The sequence below is a fragment of the Podarcis melisellensis genome, assembly GCF_964234715.1.
Source record: "Podarcis melisellensis genome assembly, chromosome: 17".
Taxonomy (NCBI): domain Eukaryota; kingdom Metazoa; phylum Chordata; class Lepidosauria; order Squamata; family Lacertidae; genus Podarcis; species Podarcis melisellensis.
In genome coordinates this window covers 38,765,816-38,783,661 of record NC_138534.1, presented here as the reverse complement: position 1 = coordinate 38,783,661, position 17,846 = coordinate 38,765,816, and the positions used below count along the sequence as shown (strand labels likewise).

Sequence of the window (17,846 nt, the reverse complement as noted above, 5' to 3'; positions counted from 1 at the left end):
GTACAGAGTGCAAGATTTTCACTGTCCGTTAAGTGCATCTGAACACTTTCCAGATAGGTAAAGGTAAAGGTACCCCTGCCCGTACAGGCCAGTCTAGACTCTAGGGTTGTGCACTCATCTCACTTTAGAGGCCGGGAGCCAGCGCTGTCCGCAGACACTTCCGGGTCACGTGGCCAGCGTGACGAAGCTGCTCCGGCGAACCGGCACCAGCGCAGCACACGGAACGCTGTTTACCTTCCCGCTATAAAGCGGTACCTATTTATCTACTTGCACTTGATGTGCTTTCGAACTGCTAGGTGGGCAGGAGCTGGGACCGAAAGACGGGAGCTCACCCCGCTGCGGGGATTCGAACCGCCGACCATGCGATCGGCAAGTCCTAGCGCCACCTGCATCCCTCCAGATACCCAAATGCAATTTCAACCAGAAATCCAAGCACAGGTTAAAAATGGAAGAATGGGTAACTCTTTTTTATATTTAAAAAACCCCAAGGTTTTATTTCAGAGATAAGTAAACATTGTTAACATGTTCAAAAGCTCTTCCATTTCCTCTCCCCACCCCCACCCCCGATTCAGCTGAGCCCCGAGAGCAGCATGTGTATACATATAATTTTTAAATGAAAACATCAATCAGGGGAGATATTGCGTGAAAGACGAAGGGGGATTTTCCCACCTGCAGATGAAAAAGGGAGGTTTCCAAAGTTACCATTTGGAATCAACTATACAACACAGCATGCTTTCTGCTCGCTAAAGGAGGACAAAGTGTTCCTCTCACATACTGCACATCAGTCTTGGTGACTGTATCCCTACAGGTCCAAAGTTCCCATTCTTTGTTGAACTCTGCTTCCCTAACCCAACTCATCAATCCAGCAACTATACTCACTCACTTCCCCAAATTACCTGACTTGCAACATCCAGGCTCCCTCCCTGTTGCTTGGGGAAGCTCCACCCTACTGGCTGTGCCCCAGTGCCACACAAGTCCTTCCACATAAATTTGGCCAGGCTTTTCAGACACACATGCCAGTTTAAACACTGACTTGGCAAGCAATGGTTTACACACAGCAAACATGCTTCCTACTTAAAGTACAGCTCTGGCCTCTGTTCACTACAGTTAAAAACACTATGTTTCTTAAGGTTCCTTCTTTATTTCATTTCCCCATGAAACTTAGAACATTCATTAGCTTTTATAGGCAAGGCAGTCGTCCTCCCCCTGCTTCCCTATCCTATGTGAAGTCTGTGGTGTTGTACGAGGTGCGTCTTGTATCGGAAGCCTTTGCCGCACTCGGCACACTTGTAGGGTTTCTCTCCCATGTGGGTTTTCCGGTGCCTTGCGAGATGTGAACTCTGTATAAAGCCTTTTCCACACTCAACACATATATAGGGCTTTTCGCCCGTGTGCGTTCTCTGGTGCTGAGTCAGGGTTGAGAAATCGCTGAAGCTTTTCCCGCACTCACTGCATTCAAAGGGTTTCTCTCCCGTGTGGGTTCTTTGGTGGTTCACAAGGTGCGAGTTCCGACTGAAGCATTTCCCGCACTCGGGACAAAGGAAAGGCTTCTCTCCGGTGTGGATTCTCCTATGTGTGAAAAGGTGAGAGCTCACCGTGAAGTTTTCCCCACATTCACTGCATATGTAGGGCTTCTCCCCCGTGTGGATTCTCTGGTGTTTAATAAGGTCAGAGCGCCAGCTGAAGCTCTTGCTACATTCAGTACACTTATGAGGCTTCTCTCCCACTGGAGAGATCTCAGGTTGGACATTAAGGCTTGAATTATATTGGACGCTCTCCCCACCTTCGGTGTAAGGAAAAGGTTCTACTCCCAAGGGAATCCCAGGCGGAGACACGATGTCTTGGAGGAGTCCCAGGCTACCACCTCGATCTGCAGATTCATTATGCTGCTGATCAGGACAATTGTCTTGCATCTGCTCATCTTCAATGGCTCCTCCATGACTTTGAGGAGCATTTTCTTCATTTTGTCTCGGTAGGAGCTCATCTTGCTGCACCTTCTCTGCATCATCTCCAGGAGGAATTTCTTCCTCGTACTCACTTGGGATCTCATAGTTTCCTAGAAAGCAGAAGCATCAGATAGGATGATTTAGAGCAATAATATTAATAATAGCGTGAAAAGCAGGTATGGCATGGCCCCTGAGGGCGGAATAACTAGAAGAAACTTCATGGCATGACTTTGGGGAGATGAGTGTGAGGCAGTCACAGACAAGTTAACAGCCAAGGAAAGAGGCAATTCATGCTGGCAATCACCCCATGAAGGTGAGAAGTGGGAAAGGGGGGGGGCTAATCCTTCCCCACCAAAGAAACATGGATTTGAAACGGGAGTTGCCCAGTCCCCTCCCTGCCCAATCTTTCTCAGGGCCTGGCAGGAAGCGCATGCTGCTCAGTGCTGCCACTCGCCCACCCCAGCGTTGCCTCCTAAGGAAAGCACAGCTACACAATCGGCCACCTGAGACAAAGATGCAGAAGAGAGGAGGGAGGAGAAAGTGAGGACATCTATAGTCATAACTCGGGTTACAGACGCTTCAGGTTGCGAGATTTCGGGTTGCGCACCATGACGAACCTCGAAGCACCGGAATGGGTTACTTCCGGGTTTCGGCGCTTGTGCAGAAGCGCTAAATCACGCTTTGCGCATGCGCAGAAGCACTGAATCGCAACCCGAGTGTCCACTGTACTGCCATTAGTGACGAAGATTAGTAAGTGTGAAAGTGTGTTTCCAGCCAGACTAGTTTCCAGCTAGAAAGTGTGTTTCCAGCCAGACCGTGCATAAAGCGAGACCGGGATGAGATATTTGATATAAACCACTTTCTTTTTTGGACTGTTCTGTCTCACCTATAAATACTCTTTCTGTGGAGAGCACAGATGCACACAGTTCTTCTACTGGTTCCATCCACAGATGTCACGCTGGGGGATCCTGCTCATGGCAAGACATATAGAAAGATAGGCAGACGATACTTCAAATGTCTGTAAAATCTCTTCCAAGTGCAATACATTAATCAACATAAGAAACCACACACACACACACACACCCCCCTACCCCTTCACTAGCACAGTAACAGAAACGTTACTGGGACTTTATCCATCTCCCAGGTGTGAATCCACCTTCAACATTGCCATCTGAGCTCACTGCAAACCCATTCCCAACACGCACCTGTCTGAAATTATTGTTAGCAGTATTTCTATAGCACCACCCCTATACACACTTCCTCAGATGAAGAGCGGTTCACCTTGTATACTCAGAGAGACAAAATAATCCGTTTATCCAATTTACACATGAAAACAATTAAACTTTCACCTGGTGCCTTCATGCAAAAACTTGAAAATGACTCAAGACCCTGAGCGTGCCGCTTTCGAATCTCCTCCACTTTGCCCCAAAGTCTGTTTGAAACAAAATACAGGGACAAGGCGGGAAATGGAAAATGTTATTATGCATCTTTACATTTCGTAGCAGCAGAACCTTGGGAGTTGATGGCAGGAATCTCCTCAGAAATACTTTTCCTGCCACTCCCCACCCCATCAATGTTCTCCTTGAGGAGTATGGAAATGCATGAGGATTTGTATACACAGCTAGGCCAAACTATGCATGATATAACTGGTTCTACTATAATTCAGGCATCACACCAAAGCCATTGTTTGCTGTGATGTCTGAATGGACACGTCAAGGTTTGCAATCCATGAGCAAACCAGAATGTCACAAGCAACAGCTGGTGCTAGTTGTGGCCCGGTTCGCACATCCCAATAAGCCGGAGTATGGCTTGCTGTGCGCGGGTGGCGCTGTGGGTTAAACCACAGAGCCTAGGACTTGCCGATCAGAAGGTTGGCGGTTTGAATCCCCGTGACGGGGTGAGCTCCCGTTGCTAGTCCCTGCTCCTGCCAACCTAGCAGTTCGAAAGCACATCAAAGTGCAAGTAGATAAATAGGTACCACTCCAGCGGGAAGATAAACGGCGTTTCCGTGTGCTGCTCTGGTTCACCAGAAGTGGCTTAGTCATGCTGGCCACATGACCCAGAAGCTGTCTGCAGACAAACGCCAACTCCCTCAGCCAGTAAAGTGAGATGAGCGCCGCAACCCCAGAGTTGTCTGCGACTGGACCTAATGGTCAGGGGTCCCTTTACCTTTTTAAGGCTTACTGTGACCACATAAATGCACTGGCTTCTTAAGAGCAGCTCCCTTTTACTTTGGCTCAGTTACAGATTGTGATGAGGAAGATCAGCTTCATATGAAGCAAAACCTTTGCTTAAGTGTTGCAGCAGTCTCCTTTCTAGAAGGTTAAGTAATATAGTGTGCATTTCCACTAAACTATGGGTTTCACTTTGTGTGATGGGCATATATGTCCAGCCATGTTCAAATTGAAAAACCAATTACAGGCATTGCTCAATCTATAAGGGCACCTGTACCCCCACCCCCAATTTTTCCCCCTCTCTTTTAAACTACAGCTGTTGAGCAGATGGAAACAAGAGCAGACTTGCAGCTCCTAATCATGGTTATTTCATGTGCCTGTAAACCTAAACCATTATCTGGGTTTGAAATAATGGTTTATGCAAACCCTGGTTTAGTGTACAGTGGTACCTCAGGCTAAGAACTTAATTCGTTCCAGGAGTCCGTCCTTAACCTGAAACTGTTCTTAACCTGAAGCACCACTTTAGCTAATGGGGCCTCCTCCTGCTGCTGTGCGATTTCTGTTCTCATCCTGAAGCAAAGTTCTTAACCCGAGGTACTACTTCTGGGTTAGCAGAGTCTGTAAACTGGAGAGTCTGTAACCTGAAGCATCTGTAACCCGAGGTACCACTGTAATGGCTCTATGGAGCTGCTTACCTGCAATATGGCATTGGAAATAAATAAATAAATAAAAAGATGATAGATAGATGATAGATAGATGATAGATAGATAGATAGATAGATAGATAGATAGATAGATAGATAGATGATAGATAGATAGATAGATGATAGATAGATGATCGATAGATAGATAGATGATAGATAGATGATAGATAGATAGATAAATAGTATACTATTAATGCCTACCTTTTTAATGTTGAAAGATTTAATGGGATATTTGTATAGCAAAATTAACAACAACAAAATAAACAAATGGGGGGGAAGCAAGGCAAAAGAGAAAAAGAAAACATCAGCTCACATTAGTAATCCAGTAACCATCAATATAGCAATCTCAGTTTGAACATAGGCGATGAGTAGTATTCCATTAGCACACCCCTTTAGTGCCAATATTTCTGCTTGGGCAATGGCCCCTGTCCCATGTGCACCCCATGCCCTCCCCAGATTTGCTCTGGAAGGTTGGGAGACCCTTAGAACAGACTAGGGGGTACCTGGGAGAAGAGAGGAAACCCCTTTTGTACAAGCAGATATCCTTGTGCTGACAGGATCCTTACTTTAGTGCTGCCTTGGCTACAACCATAAGTCAATATACACCGTCCAAATGTCCTGACAGATGTCAAAATAAAATTGATGTTTATAAGAAATACGTTCAAATGTAGCAAGGTCCTTGAATCATTGTGTAATAGATAACGGGTGTTTGTCCTTCCAGGCTCTTGGGAACCATAAGGCCTTGCAAAATCCACTTTTTCAGTCCTGCCATTACCACAGGAATATATTTTTAAAGTCATGGGCCCTGTAAACATCAAGGATTCGCTCGATGCAAAATTAATGCAGACAGTAACCGAAAAGAAAATAACACAAGACATGCGAACATTTTATGCCTCAAAATTATAAATTAACAGCAGTCTCTCAAAGAAGGTTTACAATGAGTTTCTTTGCCTCCTCCTTACTTCTGTTTTTACCCTTTTCACAGCTTTCCAACATTGTTTTCACAAGGTGGAAACGGGTTTGTAATGTTAAATCTAATTATTGTTGTTGTTGTTGTTGTTGTTGTTAATTGAATTTATATACCGCCCTATACCTGTAGGTCTCAGGGCGGTTCACAGAAAATATATTATACAGTGGTACCTCGGGTTACAGACGCTTCAGGTTACAGACTCCACTAACCCAGAAATAGTACCTCGGGTTAAGAACTTTGCTTCAGGGTGACAACAGAAATCGTGAAGCGGCGGCATGGTGGCAGCAGGAGGCCCCATTAGCTAAAGTGGTGCTTCAGGTTAAGAACAGACCTCCGGAACGAATTAAGTTCTTAACCCGAGGTACTACTGTATTATTGTATGCTTTTTACCCTCATGTATACATTTCTGGAGATACTTTGGGTGGAATTCAACATAGCATTTGTAACAATTCATTTAGACGCTAGGAGACGATATATTGTTTAGGTACTATCCATCCTTTGCAGCTTAAACTTGAAAGCAAAGACAAGGTTTGTTTAACCTTCTACAATAATTACCAAGAATGCTTTTAGGCAGACTGGATTTTTCTGGTATTACCCCTTTTCTACCCTTTAAAAACAATATTCTCCCAAATGTTGTTTTATAATCAATGCTATTTACATGCAGAGGTCAAAACTTTGGCCTATTCTTGTCCACATTGGGCTCATTTTGCCACATCCTAGGCACCTAGAATCCTAGAAAACCACAAAGCCCTTTTCAAAGTGCCAGACTTCAAGAGAGCTTTGAGTTATGCATAGGGAAAGACCATGCATTCTTTATCTGATGATAACAGGCGTACAAGTTTGGAATGGACACATCTTACCAAGCAGTGCCAAAGAATTTCAAATCTGGCAGGGTCCTCATTTATCACACCGTCAACTTTTGCCATCTGGAAATGAATCAGCAATGTTTTAGTCTTTTCCTAGATGACTCAGAAAAACTTAGGAAATGAGCCGAGAACAAGATGGTTCTAGGCAGCTAACAGAATCCGCCCCACTTAACACATATGTGCTATTAAAATATAGATATATTTCAGAAAAGGTGGGGCAGAAATGGAACCAGCTAACTAAACGCATTAATGTTCATGGCTGTTTGATGATCAGCCAGGTTGTTCCCTTTAGCGTGTATCAAAATTTGCCATGCAAGGTTGAACCGAACATTCAAATCCTTTAAAGAAAAGACTTTCCCTGAAAATACATATTTTCTTCAGCAAAATGATATTCAGTGTTATCTCAAACCTTCGCATATTTGAGAGAAGGATCTGAACTTGGAGTAACAACAAACTGGCAAGGGTCCCTAAGGGTGTAGGATGTCTGTGTAAGTGTGAGCTGCCAGTGCCACCTGTGCAAAGTTGCAGTCGTGTAAATAAATCACGTGCAAATTGAGGGTCTACTGTAATTGCGGGGGGTGTTTGCATCTTGGGCGCTTTGCTGTGTGTCATAATCTGAGAAAGATGTGCTTCCACTGGGCCTGTAATTGGGGCTCCTCCTGCTCTCATTCTACTGAGCTGGAGAGATTATTTCTTTGGCCTAAAGTCCATTACTCTGTATAGTTAAAGCTCTGGTTTTCCCAGTAGTGATGTATGGAAGTGAGAGCTGGACCATAAAGAAGGCTGATCGCCAAAGAATTGATGCTTTTTAATTATGGTGCTGGAGGAGACTCTTGAGAGTCCCATGGGCTGCAAGAAGAGCAAACCGATCCATTCTGAAGGAAATCAGCCCTGAGTGCTCACTGGAAGGACAGATCCTGAAGCTGAGGCTCCAAGACTTTGGCCACCTCATGAGAAGAGAAGACTCCCTGGAATTGACCCTGATGTTGGGAAAGATGGAGGGCACAAGGAGAAGAGGGCGACAGAGGACGAGCTGGTGGGACAGTGTTCTTGAAGCTACCAGCATGAGTTTGACCAAACTGCGGGAGGCAGTGGAAGACAGGAGTGCCTGGTGTGCTCTGGTCCAGGGGGTCACGAAGAGTCGGACACAACTAAACGACTAAACAACAACAAAGTCCATTGCTAACCATTTGCAATCTTTGTTTGTCAGCTTTCTGAACTGTTTGTTCGCTTTACGTAACGGAAATCGTTTCATGTCCTCTGCGAAGCTGGCCACTTCACCGCTCTGCCCTAATTCCAGTTCATTTTATGAACACGTTAAAAAGCAACAGTCTAAAGACAGTTCTATGGGGGACATGATGTCCCCCTTTGTAAAAGCTCATATTTAATCTGGAAAGACGCAGGAACTGGAGGTCAAGGAAGACGACCATGGCATTCTAACCACTCATGATTTACTGCGTTGGATTAAAAAAAAAAAAGAAATTGTGACGATTAGCAGTATCGGGACTGGACTGCTGGTTTCCCCTATTGAATAAAATATTCAATATCACTTCTCAGCTCACGACCATCTCTTGCTTATGATAAGGTCTGAGTCCTCAAGTCTCCCAGTTTCATTGTCATACATCATTCAGTATGTGGTTCAGCTGGGCTGATCATTGCCGAACCTCAGCTATTGAATGCTAATGATGTGGAAGGAAGAAACACTATACCTTTGACGGCTACATTTGCTGATACTGATGCTTAAATCCACACTCAGACGACAGCTTCACTGTGCAACTGTGCACAGTGTGGTGTAGTGCACAGTGTGGTGTGGTGGTTAGAGTGTCAGAGTAGGACCTGACAGATCATTGTTCAAATCCCCACTTGGCCATGGAGCTTACTGGGTGACCCGAGGCTGGTCCCTGCCTCTCAGCTAACCTACCTCACAGGGTTGCCTTGAGGATTAAATAAGGAGGGGAAAGAATCACACATGCCACCTTGAGCTCCTTAGAGATAGAGGTGGGAACATAAAAGCAACAAATAAATGAGTATTTTTCTCTTCACCCAGCTCTCCTCAATTTGTGAAGTTTGTGGGACACCGGTATATACTGACTTGTGTCTCCTCAAACAGCAGCAGGATAAGCAGGTAATTTAATTTTAATCAAGTCTACGGGTTGACTTACTTTGCTGTTGCAAACCAGTTTTCAGTCAGGATGTCTTGCCGACGTGCATCTTCTGCATTCCAGGATCATTGAACAGGCCGCCCTGCACATCAAGAGATTAACAATGACAACGGTAACTTACTAGTGGCGTCTATCAAAAATCCACAGCAGGGTGGAAGGGACATAATAGAAGAAAGAAGAAAGCACCTCCCTTTTTTCCTTCCCACCCCCTATCTATGCTACCCACAGTTGCATTTTCTCCTTCTTTAAAGCATGCCTGGAACTGAGAGGAAGAGAGTGGTCTGGTTAGGAAAGAGCTCACCAAAAAGCACTTCCTCCTAGTTTCCAGTAGGAGAAAGCAGTTGCGGCAAGGAGGCTAAGCAGGGTAAGCTGTCTGGGGTTTGGCTTGAAACCGTTGTGCTCTTTGCCCTTCATTCAAATCCCACTCCCATCCAGGTCATGTCTTGAGAACAAATACAAAAAAATAAAATTATTATTATTATTATTATTATTAATTAACTCCAGTCTGGCCCTGAGGAGTTTTGCATTTAAGCCTCTATTGCCAAGGTCATTCCTAGCAGCTTGAAGGATATTGGGACTTGGGTGGAGTTTGTATCCAGTTGTCTCCCAAGACAGACAGATGCCCATCTTTTTCCACTGTGGGAAGGCAGTTGTAGACCCAGCCCTCTCGGGAGTCTCCTCTCCGCGCACCATCAGAGTAGAAAACACTACGCCGCCCCATGGATCAATGTTCTGACTTAGATTCATACATCTCTTGGTTTGAAGCAGCACCATGTGGGTAGCAGAACATGAAGATAGATCACCAACAGTCAAAGATTATGGCTGCATTTGCCCAACAGTGTCAATGATTCCTTACTTAGATCCCATTTCCTGCTAAACCCGTGTAAACTCAATCCATTGAACAAAGGGTATGTTAATACAGATATTCTCCACAAGGTGGCTGCAAAAATTACTTTGCAGTGAGAAAAGATTGTATGGATCCACCTGCTGAAGTTCAAGAACAAAGTAATCCATTACTTTAACTGGGAGACCTAGGTTAACATCACCATTTCCCCATGCAATAGGAATTGCCATGGGCCTATTATTCCTTTCTCCAGTCTGATCTACTAACTCACAGGGTTCTGGTGAGGATAAAATGGATGAAGGAGAACAATATATGCTGCCTTGAGCTCTTTGGAGGAAACTTGCATTTGTCCAAATATGAAGAAAACTGTATATTTCTTATGTATTAAATACTGTGGACATCAATTCACTAATTCCATATTTTATTCATTCTGTCAAATAAAAAGCTGTATTCCTCTGGCCACAACACAGCTCTATAATTATCCGGTGTATTTCTCATCATAAATGAATTCAGTGGTATACTAGCACATTTTTTAAAAAATCCCTGTTCACAGCAGGATCCTGTTCATGTCTACTCAGAAGTAAGTTCCACTGAATTCAATGGGACTTACTCCCAGGTAGGTATGTGCAGAATTGTACAAGTTTTTGTATCACAATTGCTTTCTTTTAAAAGTGTGAGAGAGGGACAGAGAACAAGAACTGCACTCAGTTGCCTGGACATTTTGCTAATTGAATCTGCTAGTAGAAATAATGAAAATTCGATTATTAAATTTTCAGTCCCTTCAACACACCTCCCTTCTGCCCCACAAAACACAATGCACTTTGTTACAACAGATATGGGTACTGTGTGTGTGTGCCCTGAATGACGATAACAGGTTTTTATCCCATTACAGGTGCTAATTAAGACTGCAATTGTAATCTCATTTACTTCAGCCTAAGCCTCATTGAATTCAAAATAATTTATTTCTGAGCAGACATGGTTAGGAATGGATTATGGTGAAATCTACCAATGCCAGGATTTTTCATTTTTGAATGGTTGCTGTACTTATTTTGCATACATTTAGGTTTTAATGTAATTGTCACAGTCGGTGTCCCTTTTCCTCAGAACTCACTTTTTACATTTTTCCTTCTGTGTCTGCCAAGTAAGGATAGCATTTCTTGTATCTGATTAAAAGGGACACTCGCCCATGTACTTATGCCGTGATAAACGTTCCTGTTTAGAAGCCTACCAAGATCCTTAGAAAACTGAGGTCATTTTAATCTGTTTCAGTCAAACCGCTGGAGAGTTACAGCACCTACTGTGGCTGTAGAGACCGATACAGGAGAGACATGTTTTATTGCAGGTGGGGCAGATGCAGGTGTCTGGTTTCGCTGGTGCATATGCCTCACGTGATTTCTTCTCTTTGTGCTCTCCCCCAGTGGTCATTTCCAATGGTTGGAAAGTAAGGATTTAAAGTCTCTTTGGAAAGCACCTTGCAATTGGTTGGTTGGTTGGTTTTCACAATAAGCAGTATATAAATCTTACAAAATAAATAAATGCATAAATACTATTAAAGGTACCACGAGACTCTTTGCTGCATATACAAACCCACTTCCACAACTGTGCAATTTCAGCATTAAGCAAATCATCATCATCCCTCTTCCTTGTAGATCAGAGCTTTCCACACTTTTCATGTTGGTGACACACTTGTTACACATGCATCATTTTGCGAGGCAGTAATTCGGTTTCACTAGGAAAGTGGAGGTTAAACTAACCCCTTTCCACACCTGGGAGGAGTGCGGGGAGCATTCGTGCAACACACCTACACACTGCAGCCGACACACTAATGTGTTGCAACACAGTTTGGAAAGCTCTGCTGTAGAGGAAGGGCCCACAAAGTAATAGCCTCAAGTGTGGTGTAGAACAGGAGTGGCCAGATATTGTTACTTGTGGGACAAATATTGAATAATTATAGGCAGTTCAGCGCAGAGGTGCCAACTTGAGCAGAAGATGGTGTGTGTGTGATGATGCACACATGGCATATGTGTGATACAAGGATGTCGGGAGGAACCAGGGGATGGAGCTGAATGCAGTGGCAGCGCAATTTCTATGGCTGGTGGTTCCTCTCCTGCTACTGCCATTGCTCTCCTCTTTCCCCTCCATGACTCAAGAAGGAGAAACCACCAGCCCCTAATCGGCCTCCTCCTGATTGTTATGCCACCTTCAGCTCCTTTGGAAGAAAAATGGGGACATAAATGCAATAAATGAATAAAGTTTGAATGGCCTGGTCTTGAGACGCAGAAGTGCAGCCTAAAACCTTATTAAATGGCTGCTGGTGGTGGTAGTGCATTATCCTGTTGGATCAGGCTGAGAGAACAGCAAATGATCCAAGTGTCTCTATTTTCCAGGACAGTCCTGGATTTACAAGCTCTGTCCCAGTGTCTGATTTGATCCCGGAATGTACTGCTTTTCCTTAGGACGTCCCTATTTTCACTGGAGAAATGTTGGACGGCAGGGAGTTATGTGACCCCTGAACCAAGGAGATAAGTAACCTTTAGAAGGCATCTGAAGGCAGACCTATATAGTCTTATTCTGCTTTTATATGTGTTGGAAGCCACAAAGAGTGTTATTATCATTATTCTGGAACAGGATGTCCCTGTTTTCACTGGAGAAATGTTGTGGAGGGTATGTAAATTTGGACAGCATAGAGTTATGTGACCCCTAAGCCAAGGAGAGAAGTAACTTATACAACCTTTAGAAGGCATCTGAAGGCAGCCCTGTACAGGGAAGTTTATTTTTTAATGCTTAATGTTTTATTATGTTTTTATATATGTTGGAAGCTGCTCAGAATGGATGGAACAACCCAGTCAGATGGGCGGGGTATAAATATTATTATCAGTGCTTTTTTCTGGGGGGACACATACCCCTAAACATTTTGTGAATCTTTATACTTTTGTCCATTTACTGTCCATTTATTTTCCCCGATTTGAACTATATAATGATGATTTTCTTGAGTCAAAATGAGAGTGCCCCTAAACATTTTGTTAAAAGCACTTATTGTTGTTGTTGTTGAATAGTAAAGGTAAAGGGACCCCTGACCATTAGGTCCAGTCGTGACCGAGTCTGGGGTTGCGGCGCTCATCTCGCTTTACTGGCCGAGGGAGCCGGCGTACAGCTTCCGGGTCATGTGGCCAGCATGACTAAGCCGCTTCTGGCGAACCAGAGCAGTGCATGGAAACGCCGTTTACCTTCCCGCTGGAGTGGTACCTATTTATCTACTTGCACTTCGACGTGCTTTCAAACTGCTAGGTTGGCAGGAGCAGGGACCGAGCAACGGGAGCTCAGCCCATTGAGGGGATTGGATCCGCCAACCTTCTGATCGGCAAGTCCTAGGCTCTGTGGTTTAACCCACAGCGCCACCCGTGTCCCGTTGTTGACAGCATCTTAAAAAGCAGAGACATCACCTTGCCAACATAGGTCCGTCTAGTTCAAGCCATGGTTTTCCCAGTAGTGATGTATGGAAGTGAGAGCTGGACCATAAAGAAGGCTGATTGCCAAAGAATGGATGCTTTTGAATTATGGTGCTGGAGGAGACTCTTGAGAGTCCCATGGACTGCAAGAAGATCAAACCTCTCTATTCTGAAGGAAATCAGCCCTGAGTGCTCACTGGAAGGACAGATCCTGAAGCTGAGACTCCAAGACTTTGGCCACCTCATGAGAAGAGAAGACTCCCTGGAAAAGACCCTGATGTTGGGAAAGATGGAGGGCACAAGGAGAAGGGGACGCCGGAGGACAAGATGGTTGGATAGTGTTCTCGAAGCTATGAACGTGAGTTTGACCAAACTGTGGGAGACAGTGGAAGACAGGGGGGCCTGGCGTGCTCTGGTTCATGGGGTCATGAAGAGTCGGACACAACAACTAAACAACAACAACCCTTTTACCAAACGCTAAAGCGAGCAGCTTAACAAAGCTTATGTGCCAGGAAGTCGTTCTGCGCATGCCCCATTGGCATGAACCATGCGCCTTGGGAGCATCACTGCGTTCTTGCACAGTGCACATCCCCGTCAATGGGGCATCTTTGGGAGTGCTCTGTGAGCACAGGAGTGCCTGGCATGCTCTGGGCCAGGGGGTCACCAAGAGTCAGACACAACTAAACAACAACGTTTTCATTGGAGAAATGCTGGAGGCTCTGCATCTGGGAACCAGCTTGGTGGAGCTTGGTGGAAAATGGGTGCAGAGGAGTGAATGAGCAGCAAAAGCTGCAGCCACCCGCAGCACCCCTTCCCCTCTCCTGGGCACCCCGGGGGGCTAAAAGGAGGAGGCTTCCAAGTGAACCCCCCCCCCCGGGTTTTCCGGGCAGGGGAAGCAGCCCCCATGTGCAGAGCTGCCTGCATGGAAATGCTCGGCGGGGCTGGAAGGCCTCCTCCGGGCAAGGGGGAAAGGACCCCCTCTCTGTCGGCGCCACCCCGGGCGGCCCGCCCGTCCCCTTCGGCCGGACTCCTTCCCCTCGCCCGCGCCTCCCTACCTCTCCTCCGCGGCTCCGCCCCGACGCCGGCGCCGCAGGCCCCGAGGCAGACCAAGGCCCGGCAGGCTCCTCGCCTCGCCTCCTTGGTCCCTCGTCGCCCCCGCTCCGCCTCCGGTAACCCGAGGGGGCTCCCCAACTCAGCCGCCCCCAACTCCCGCCGCCATCGCCGCCCTTTCTCCTTCTCGGCTGCTTTATTTGATTAATTTTGGCGCGCAGAGGCGGCGCCCTGGAAGAAGAAGTGGCTCGCCGTTGCTCTTTGCAGCCACGACACGGAATTTATCTCGTTTATTTCACTCCAACTCTGGGTCACAATTGCAGAATGCAAATTTCTTCGCGCTGCACCGGATTTTTTTTGTTGCTGACTAGGATTGTCTCCTCAATATCACCCGGTGCTCTTTTTGAAAAGATTCTGCAAGTGAACTGGCACGTTTAAATGTTTCTGGGATTGTCCTTGAATCTTCTTCCCGCCACGTTTGGCATCCTCTCCTGCCACGCCCTGTAGGAACCACTGGTTTATTCTGCTTTTCTTCCGTAAAATGTATACATTGCAAGATAGTTAAAAACAACAACAACACCCAAAGCAGCTTGCGAAAAGGAAAAGCAGTAAAACCGAGGGGAAATCCTCAACCCAACTTTTAAGGCATAATGAAAGTTGAAAATACTAAAGTGGAATGGAATTGCTTCAGCTTGCTAAGCATCTGGGTTTTTTGTTGTTTAGTCGTGTCCCCATGGACCAGAGCATGCCAGGCACTCGGCTTCAGGATCCGTCCTTCCAGGGAGCACTCAGGGCTGATTTCCTTAAGAATGGATAGGTTTGATCTTCTTGCAGCCCATGGGACTCTCCAGAGTCTCCTCCAGCACCATAATTCAAAAGCATCTGGGTAGGCTTCTCTAAAATAGGGATGGTTTTCACCAGGCACCAAAAAGAGTACAGTGAAAGTTGCTCTTTGCAGCAACAGCACACAAAATACATTGTTTTATTTTATGAAATTGATACACCGCTTGGTAGTTTAAAAGCAAACGTAAAAAGCGGTTTATGAAAAGATAAAGCAGTAAAACCAAGGGAAAATCCACAACAACCCTACTCAGGGTGGCGCTGTGGTCTAAACCACAGAGCCTAGGGCTTGCCGATCAGAAGGTCGGCGGTTCGAATCCCCACAACAGGGTGAGCTCCCGTTGCTCGGTCCCTGCTCCTGCCAACCTAGCAGTTTGAAAGCGCGTCCAAGTGCAAGTAGATAAATAGGTACCGCTCCGGCGGGAAGGTAAATGGCGTTTCCGTGCACTGCTCTGGTTTGCCAGAAGCGGCTTAGTCATGCAGGCCACATGACCTGGAAGCTGTACGCCGGCTCCCTCGGCCAATAAAGCGAGATGAGCGCCGCAACCCCAGAGTCGTCCGCAACTGGACCTAATGGTCAGGGGTCCCTTTACCTTTACTCAGTCAGTAAAGCATAAGAGTCGTGGGTTCCAGATTCTTGCATTGCAGGGAGATTGTATTAGATATCCCTTGTGGTCCCTTCCAGCTCTACAAATCTATGATCCTATTAACAAAAGTTGAAAATCCTAGAGCAGATTAGAATTGCCTCAGCTTTCTAAGCATCTGTGTAGACTTGTCCAAAACAGGGATAGCTTTTAGCAGGTGCCAAAAAGGCGAAGGCAGGCGCCTTGATCTCAATAGGCAAAGTGGTAGCGCTGCCACACTAAAATGATCAGGTTCTTGCAAATGTGGGTGTTATTTATATGGCACCTGTTGTGGTGCCAGTGCTCCTAGTCTGGTTATAGTGCAACCTACATCCCTACATTTACATTTGACAGGAGAATCTATATGCAGTGGCGTAGCGTGGGGGGTGCAGGGGGGCCCGGGCGCAATATCTGGGGGTTAGGGGGTGCAAATCCACGGGTTAGGGGGCGCAAATCCACGGGTTAGGGGGCGCAAATTACTTGCCTTGCCCCGGGTGCTGACAACCCACGCTACGCCACTGTCTATATGTATTTATCTCCACATCTTTTCTGTCCAGGGACCAGAAAAGATGGCAAAACACTAAAAAATTGTTGAAAGGAGGGAAGTGGAACTGCACTGTGAGCGACCATAGTAGTTTCCCTCTCAAAGCAATCTCTTGGTGGTAATGAAAGCTTATCTTGAACTGGCTAATTTGGGCTGCTGCTTGTTTGTAGCTTCCTTTGAAATGTATCCTTTTTTAAAAAAAGATTTTTTTTACTCCCTTTTTTCCTCCATACATAATTTCTTCAGCGCTGCTTGAGGCATCGCCACCATCTCTTCTTTTGTGCCAACCATAAAGAGTTAGTGCATTTTTATAAGTCCGTAGGTTTTGCCATGTTTATGGAGTTTTAATACTGTATTTTACTATGTTGTGCTTCTGAGCCAACTAGCGAGCCGTGTTACTGGGTGACCCATGTAGGTGTCATGATGATGATTAAAAATCTATTAACTGGCTGTGTCTAAGGTGTCACCTGATGGGGAAATCAAGGATTTTACAAATCCATGTTATTCTTATTTTTAATGGATGCTTTCCAAAAGGCACGCTCTGTCTCCAAAGGCTGCTTATGCTTCAGCAAGCATTGTTATTCTAGCTATGGTAATTCTATCTTAATAATGCCTTTCCACCAGTTTTCCTGAAACAGACATTAGGCTAATTGATCTGTAAGTTCCTTGATACTCCCTGGACCCTTTTAAAAATGGGTCAGTTTCCAGTCCTGCAACATGTTAAGTTTATATATTTCACATTTATTTGTTAGAAGATCAGCGGTTTCACATTCAAGGTAAAAATTCTTGAGTGGGTGTCATTTGGACCTGGTTAATTTGTTAATTTTTAATTTCCAGGCTCCCTTCCTGAGAAAGTTAGTTCAGGCACAGGGATCTGCCCATTTCCCCACAGTGAAAACAGATGCAAATAATTCATTCAGCTTCTTTGCAATCTCATCTTCCGCCTTTAGCACATCTTTAATTCCCTTGCTGTCCAGCTACCTCCTTAGCAGGAGCCAAGTCTCATTAATGCAATGCAGCTTTCCGTTCTTCAACAATGAAAGGCAATCCAGGCGGATACAACTGATTCAAGGGAACTTTTTTTTACCAAGAAAGCACCCTATAGATAACACCCACATGAGTTTCACACATCTTGAGAAGCTTATAACACAATGCAAAATAACAGTAATTTCATTAGGTGAATGAAGCCAGTCCCACCTGCTGCCTACAGTCCTTTTACTCCCAAACAAAGAAAGATACGCTCACAGCAAACACTTTCTTTTAAAGACATTCTTTATTTTTTATATACAATATTCTTTTTAAACTTTTAAAAATTACATATGCAGGATGCCAGCTCAGAGACAGCCAGAAGCTCCCCAGTTCACAAGGCTGACTCTTGCCCTTTTTAATATTTCAGAAGAAAAATATAAACTTTAGGAAAGTGAAATAAGAGGCAGGATGACAGCCAACATCCACTATGAAGAGGTGTTTCATGGTAGATGGACTAAATCAAGCAGAGGTGCCCCTAGGCCTGTGGTTATCAACAATTGCACCATTACAGATTGACATCACTATAATGAATGAGCCAAGCCCCTTTCGTGTGTATTAATGGCAGTCCAAAAGCCAAAAATGGTCACCAACCTGATACATGAAGCCCAGGGATAAGGAACTAGTAGCTTTATTGTCATTGCCCCCT

General features: G+C 45.2%; 1 protein-coding gene and 1 long non-coding RNA gene across 2 annotated transcripts; both read right to left on the bottom strand.

Annotated features, from left to right (window-relative positions):
- Nucleotides 1-401: 401 nt before the first annotated feature.
- Nucleotides 402-2,072, bottom strand: ZNF697 (zinc finger protein 697). Its single transcript, XM_081895165.1, has one exon. The coding sequence runs from the start codon at nt 1,911-1,913 to the stop codon at nt 1,215-1,217; it is 699 nt and encodes a 232-aa protein (XP_081751291.1). The 5' UTR covers nt 1,914-2,072; the 3' UTR covers nt 402-1,214.
- Nucleotides 2,073-2,764: 692 nt separating this feature from the next.
- Nucleotides 2,765-14,256, bottom strand: LOC309360334. Its single transcript, XR_014163997.1, has 5 exons — nt 14,170-14,256; nt 8,822-8,903; nt 6,654-6,719; nt 3,296-3,378; nt 2,765-2,914 (listed from the first exon to the last, which is right to left on the bottom strand). It is a non-coding gene; the product is annotated as an uncharacterized lncRNA (long non-coding RNA).
- Between the last annotated feature and the right edge of the window lie 3,590 nt (nt 14,257-17,846).

Bases quoted from the DNA above. Each gene is read 5' to 3' on its own strand.
- ZNF697 (XM_081895165.1), bottom strand. From the start codon at position 1,913: ATGCAAGACAATTGTCCTGATCAGCAGCATAATGAATCTGCAGATCGA.